At 36.3% G+C, this 7500-nt stretch overlaps 1 protein-coding gene and 1 pseudogene across 1 annotated transcript; one reads left to right on the forward strand and one right to left on the reverse strand.

The window, feature by feature from the left end:
• The first annotated feature begins 1698 nt into the window (after nt 1-1698).
• LOC138054433 (uncharacterized) lies at nt 1699-4034 on the forward strand. Its single transcript, XM_068900875.1, has 2 exons — nt 1699-2038; nt 3937-4034. Exons 1-2 carry the CDS (start codon nt 1699-1701, stop codon nt 4032-4034), a joined length of 438 nt encoding a protein of 145 aa, XP_068756976.1.
• Nucleotides 4035-4467: 433 nt separating this feature from the next.
• On the reverse strand, nt 4468-5498 carry LOC138054434 (ATP-dependent DNA helicase PIF1-like; annotated as a pseudogene).
• Between the last annotated feature and the right edge of the window lie 2002 nt (nt 5499-7500).

The raw sequence follows: 7500 nt of genomic DNA on the forward strand, positions 1-7500 counted from the left end.
AAAATTACCCAAAAATGAAAAATGGGTTTGAGCAGTGGCAAAGAAAAATAACTTAGTAAGATTTCCGTCCTAATTTAATATCTGGATTGCCCTTCATAATGTAGTCTACCGCTAAGTCGATTAGATTCGATGAGGGGAATGTTGGTGAAAAGACTTTCGACATCGAAAGAAACCATGAACTTATTTAGGGTATGGAGTCTAGTGACTTCACTAACAAAAGTAAAAGTGTCATGAGCACAGTAGTCATTAGGGATGTGAGGGTTTAACAATGTACATAAATACTTAGCTAGGTTGTAATTATAGGTTCCAATCGAAGAAACAATGGGCCGGAAAGGAGGTGTCGAAGAGTGATCTTGAACCTTATGCATCTTAGGAAGCCCATAAATTCTGGCTGGTTGAGATCCTGATGGATAGATCTTGTCATAAATGGTGTTCTCAATTTCAGTCAGTCAGTCTCTTCGCGTTTTTCCCAGATTCGTTTCTTTTGCCTTGCCTAACACGTCTCCCAAGGATGTCATAGCCATACGGAAACGTCTACTACGCAGCGCCATCGATAAGAGATCTAAAGAACTGAAGCGACTCGAGAATGAGAGGGACAAGATCTCCAACAAGCTTCAAAACATACTTAACAACCTTGACTTTTATTTCTTGCGCAACGCTCTACAGAGCAACATTAACAAATTATCATCTAAGATAGTGGAAACACATGCCAAGAAACTTCGAAATTTGAGCCGACACGCAATTATGCCATTTAATGCTGACGAAACAGTGATCAACATGTCCTCCCACCAATTGTCCCCTGAGCAATGCGATGCACTCAAAAATGGTCTGACTCATTCCATCTGTCCTCCATCTATACGCAACTCTGACATCTACACTTGCTTCGAACTTATTCATGGCTCCATGCTCAAGAAAATCGTTGATCGTGGTCAAACTGGTAAGCTCCAAGCTGCATTATCGCATCTTGCGAGCTCCTACATCGCCTCTCATCGTGTATCTCACAATGATCGGAAAGTACTCCAAGTCTTGAAAAGTCTCAAAAGGAATAAGAACATTGTCATTCTGAAACCTGACAAAGGGAATGGTGTGGTCATTTTGGACAGGACAGTTTATGATAGCAGTATCCTTAACATCATCTCGGATTCGTCCAAATTCAAGAAACTTAAGGATGATCCAACTCTCCTAAGGGAGGGCCAATTACAACGGTTTCTTCGCAACCTAAAGAAGAATGATGAAATTGAAAACACAATTTATGACAAGATCTATCCATCAGGATCTCAACCAGCCAGAATTTATGGGCTTCCTAAGATGCATAAGGTTCAAGATCACTCTTCGACACCTCCTTCCGGCCATTGTTTCTTCGATTGGAACCTATAATTACAACCTAGCTGAGTATTTATGTACATTGTTAAACCCTCACATCCCTAATGACTACTGTGCTCATGACACTTTTACTTTTGTTAGTGAAGTCACTAGACTCCATACCCTAAATAAGTTCATGGTTTCTTTCGATGTCGAAAGTCTTTCACCAACATTCCCCTCATCGAATCTATCGACTTAGCGGTAGACTACATTACGAAGGGCAATCCAGATATTAAATTAGGACGGGAAAATCTTACTAAGTTATTTTTCTTTGCCACTGCTCAAACCCATTTTTCATTTTTGGGTAATTTTTACGATCAAATTGATGGGGTAGCCATGGGCTCCCCGCTTGCTCCTGTATTAGCTAATCTCTTTATGGGTCACCATGAGAAACGCTGGTTAGAGAATTACAATTCAGGTATCGAGTTTTACCGTAGATATGTCGACGACACCTTTGCTTTGTTTAATACCGAGCAGGATGCTTTATCTTTCTTCAGTTATATCAACAGCCAGCATCCTAACATCAAGTTTACTATGGAGAAGGAAGAAAACCACAAGCTTCCCTTCTTAGATGTGCTTTTAGATAACCATAGAAATCAGGGCATTATTACCTCGGTTTTCCACAAGAAGACCTACACCTCCGATTCCTCTCAGAGTGTTGCTCGGAAGGACAATTGTTTGTATTTTAAATTACCGTACATCGGTCCCTTTTCCATCATAACAAAACGCAGAATTAAGAAATTAGTCAACAAATTTTGCAGCGACCTGGAAATTAAGTTGGTGTTCACCCCGTTTAAAATTAGGAGTTGGTTTGGGGCGAAGGATCCTATCCCTGCGGGTTTACGATCGCGAATCATTTACAAGTTTTCATGTGCAGGCTGTAATGCCTGTTATATTGGTGAAACCAATAGACATTTCGCCACTCGCATCCGTGAACATCTCGCCTCCGACAAACATTCCCACATATTTAAGCACTTGAGAGGTTCTGAAAATTGTCGCTCCCGGTGTTCAGAAGACTGTTTTAAAATCCTCGACTCTGCTTCCACACGTTTCCAATTGAAAATCAAAGAAGCCATGCATATCCTTTGGGAGCAGCCATCTTTAAATTCCCAAGTCAAACATCTTAATTTATCCCTTTCATACTAATTAGTTTCTTTCTTAGCCTAAACAGTTGGTTTTTTTCTGTTTTGTTTCGTGGTTGGGTGTTTTTATTCTGTTCTCGCCTTCATCCTTAATTATTCATGTTATATCTCACTTTGTTACACTATTTATTGCTCAACTTTAGTTTATTTCTCATTTGTCAACTGACGATGGATGATGTTTCATCCGAAACATGTATTGATTAAATATGAATTTCAAAAACATCGTATGGATCATCAAAGCGATATCTTACTTCGTGCTTCTAATAAGTAATGATAATAATAATATAATAATAATAATAATAATTATATTATATTTTTATTATTATTATTACTTTTATTTTATTTATTATATTATTTTGTTAAAGGGGAACTGAAGATAAAAAAGAAGGATTTTTTTGTTTAAACTTTAGACCATACACAATAAAGTTTTCAACTTTTTTCCTGTTATATCCGTCGCTCTTCCACCTAAAATAAGAGTCCTGCCAGGGAATATCTGAGTAAGATGAAAGATACAAAGTAATATGTAAACTTACCTACTCGTGGTGCAGGGCACAGGTAGGGGATGAGGCACCATATGGTGGTGCCTTGTAAAATGCTTGTCATTAGTCCTCTGAAGTCTCCCATTCTTGTTATGGGAACTTCTAGCTTAGAAAAACAGATTGTCTTCTTAGGTGCTTGGGCAAGTTTGGAAGTTCTTATGGCATATGAACATGATCCATTTTGACAAAGAAACTGATAGAATTTACCAACTTCTAGAAAAAAACGTTTTCTTAGTAATTTCAAATTGATTGACAGCTGATTATCTAAATCTCTGCTTATTCCAAAACAATTACATTATTGTGTAACATGGTTTAATTTCTCTCCACTGGTTGCACAGCCTTAGATTTAATCTGCTTTACTTAAGTCAAATGATGCCATCTAAAAACAATAATAATATTAAAGATAAATGTTTATAATATTTAAGACGAAACTGATGAAACTTGTCAAGGTGGTGCACCAATTTGTCTGCTTTTGAGGACACTGTGGTAGATTGGGATTTTATGAATTTCCAGTTTTGTTCTAGCTGGACTTGTGATCTCTTTGCCAGGTCTTTGCGACACCTTTTTTCAAAATCTCTAGAAGAGTCTTTCATTTTCATTGTAAAAGGTCCTTGCATGAAAGTTTCATAATATCATTTTAGTTATAGCTAGCATATGGATATTTTAACAGCATCATGGTTCCTGCAAAGACACATTTGTACATTTATGAGAATTTTATATTTACAGTTATTGCTATAAATAAATAAATATTATATGCTTTGCATGACAGTTTAAATAAATATAAATATTTAAATATCTTGGTTATATTTTATGGATATTTTAACAGCATCATGGTCAGAGTAGTAGACACTAATTACAGTATTCTCTATGATGTCAAATTTTGTTGTTTTTAGGTAAATTTGGTCAAGTATGTTTCCTGATGAGACAAAAGTTGGACTTTGAACAAGCTGCGAATAACCTAGAGAGGTCATTAAAGATTTTAGCAGTCTAATGCTATCATCATTTAAGTAGTTGATGTTGAAGTCACCAAGAATGATGTCGATTGGATAAGTGCCAAGGATATTTTGTAGATGACTTACATACTGTATTATATTTGAGTTGTTCTTTCGGTAAAGAAAAAGAACTGTAAAATTGGGACACATAGTTGTAGATGTATTAAAATTATTACAAATTTCATTGCATTTACTTGTGGAAAGTATTCATGTTCCTTAGTTTCTATTGATCTTCTGGTACACAGTGCCAAACTTAAAATCTATCAGTAGGATGATCTTGCCTGTAGAGAGTAAATGGTAGTAGATGAGATTTTATGACAGTATCATTGCTATGAGGTACAAGTTGTGTTTCTGTCAGTGCAATTAGATCACTGTTCTTTATGTTTGCATCATACTTGATATCTACACTATGTTTTTTGAGTGATCGTATGTTTAATAGACATATAGTGAGCATTGAATTGTCCTTATATTTTCACTAGTTCCCATGGTTTTTGAGATTTCTCGCAATCTTTCATATTCTTTATGTACCCGAGGATCTGCTTTCACATGTTTGCTGTTAATTTTTCCTAGAATGTGAATACCATTTAAAGAGGTCGCTCGGCTCAGTGCAACATATACCTGACCATAATTGAATGATCTCTGTTTGACCAACTCAAAACTAATGACGAGACTGTTAAGTGACAATCCCTGTACTTTGTGAATGCTAACAGCGTAAGCCAATGTTAAAGGGAATTGCATTCTCTGTATTTCTGGAGAAGAAGGTTTATTTGGATGTATTTTAATTTTTGCTAGGACAGGTTCTACGGGTACAACTCTATTTTGTCGCACAAAACTGCTAGTACTCTTTTGAATTAAATTGTTGCCAGCTTTGGCATCATCAAATTTTACATAGATAATGGTGGGTTTTTTGTTGTTTTGATTTACTTCAATTTTAACAACAATTCCTAGTTGACCATTTATAAGTCTATCTGCAATATCAATGTTGTTGGTTAACATAACTCTAGCAGATTCTTTATACAGATATTAGCATCAAGTCCACCAGTTTCAGACCTGGGTCTAGCTAAAATTCTGTTAATATCTTGCTGTGATACATTAGGAGGGTACTGATCTGTAGTTTTAAGGTTCAACAACTGTGCAGGTATTTGGTGCAATTTCATTTCATTGTGTCGATTGACTGGATTATTTTCAGCCCAGATGTGAAGAGCATCTGATGGGTAATTAACATCTGATGGATCTATAGATCTAGATTGGATGCACTTGATATCTTCTTCAGTTTGAGTTGCTGTACGGAACCTATTCAGAAGTTCAGAAAATGGTTGGTCATCCTTCTGCCTCATGATATCAACAAGCTCTATCATTGTGAATAGGTGCCATGGGTGGCACAAGTTAAACACATCATTTTTGTAATTTGCAAAAACAGGTTTCCTGCGTATTGGTGGTAGTTGATACATGTCACCAATAGCAAGAACGCTAATGCCTGCAAACAGGTGAACATTTGATGTGCCAACAATTTCTTTTAGTCTTTGGTGGATATGAAGCAAAGTACTGTTAGCAACCATAGAGATTTCATCTATTATGATCAACTTGAGGTCAGCAAGTAACATTCTCATCTGTGTTTTCTTTTGGTCAGACATTGCAGGTAAATTATCACCTGTTTCTTTAGGAATTGCCAAGGCAGTGTTTATTGTTGTCCCATCTATGTTAATAGCAGCAACTCCAGTAGGTGCCATTAAAAGAACTGTAGGTAATTCAGGATTCATCGGAGGATGTCTAAAGGTCTTTGTGACAGTGTGGTAGATTGTTTGGATCAAGTGACTTTTACCAGCACCTGCTCCACCAGTTATAAATAAATGCAATGGTTTTACTTCTTCAGGTTTTCGACTATTCATGTTTTTCATTTTACTTCTACACCAGGTGAGAATTATATCATAAGCATAGCGCTGTTTTTTGTTCAATGATCTAACACACTCCCGTAGCTTATCATCAGTAATTTCTGTTGGCTGGTTGTATGTTATCATTCCAAGGTTTGAATGATTCTCAGTTTCTGATGATGAAACAAGATGTGTAAGTAATTGTTCATTAAATGATTTGTTTGGTGCTGAATCATCTTGCTCTTCAGATAGTAAATCTGCATTTTCCTGGTCATTTATAGAATCATAGCTGGAGTGGATATTGCCCTGGTTATTTCGAAGAAAATCAAGTGCTTCTGTAACAGCATCAGCATCAGGCTCAAAATTCTCTCTGTTTCGTTCCACTACAGCTTGTACTTCATGCTCATAGAATTTAGAAGCATATGTTTGATCACTTCCTAAAAGGCTTGTTTCATCTCTCCATGGGTAGTAAAGCATCAGGAGATGATGAAAATACAGTTCAGGTTCTTTTGCTTTGTTTGGCTTGTGATATCGTATAACAGCTTTTACTTTTCTACACTTCATAACTTCATGGTGTTCATTAATCTTATTTTGTCTGGAGGTGACGTATCAGGATCACAGTTGTGATGTAATTCAATGACATCATCAGTTAAAACCTCAGGTTGTGCATCAGCTGTTTCTTGGCAGTCCTTTTTGTATTCTTTATAATAGTATGCAGCAAACTCTGCCAGACATAGCCTATCTACAGAAGGAATACACTGTGGTCTTAAAGTGTATCGATCAATAATATTTGATTTAAAGATATCAGTACTTTCATTATCCAGTTCATCAAGTTCTTCTGGTGATTTAGCAATGCGTACCCTTTTTTCTGGTAGGTCAGTGCTTACAAAAACTGTTGCAGGGAATATTTTTCGTAACCATAGTTCAGGTATGCATCTGTAAACACATTCTTGTGAACTGACTTCTCTGGTAGAGAGGAAAGCAGCACCAATTCTTTTTAAGCTATCCCTGACACTCAAGTTTTCTTTCTTAGCTTCCTTTGCAGCATTCATAATTGCCTGTGAGCATTCAGTCTCATCCTTGGTAAAATATGAGCACACATACGTTATGCACTTGTAGTGGTTAAATACAGGTTGCAAGTCAACATTCGCTCTAAAACCCTTTATACCAGCAATAAAATAATTATTAATAAAACAGCTGTTTGTTGGTCTTTTAAGGTGCAGCTCATAGTCTGAGTCAGGTGAAATGGATAAAGCCCAATAATATTGCTCTTCAGTTATGTTTACAGATTTGAAAATATCAGCTTCTGTTAATGTAGGATTATAGTTTGCGTTACTGGGATTTAACACTTCATCTATTTTTTCTTTAACTAGTCTAAGGATTTCTTTTTGTCTGTCTATGGTACTCGTTTTTTTTTTCTGGATTTAAATCATCAGAGAGAGGTTCAGCCACAATAGTCTTCTTTGTAAAAAAGTGCCCAAAATTAAACCTACATTTAATGTTTTTGTATTTTCTACATGTCTTTGAATGACTGTGCCTTTGGTAGGTTTTTACAAGCTCATGTAACTCAGGGTCTTGACTCTGATCAGGAAGG

The sequence above is a fragment of the Montipora capricornis genome, chromosome 6 (assembly GCF_036669925.1).
Source record: "Montipora capricornis isolate CH-2021 chromosome 6, ASM3666992v2, whole genome shotgun sequence".
NCBI classification, from domain to species: Eukaryota; Metazoa; Cnidaria; class Anthozoa; order Scleractinia; family Acroporidae; genus Montipora; species Montipora capricornis.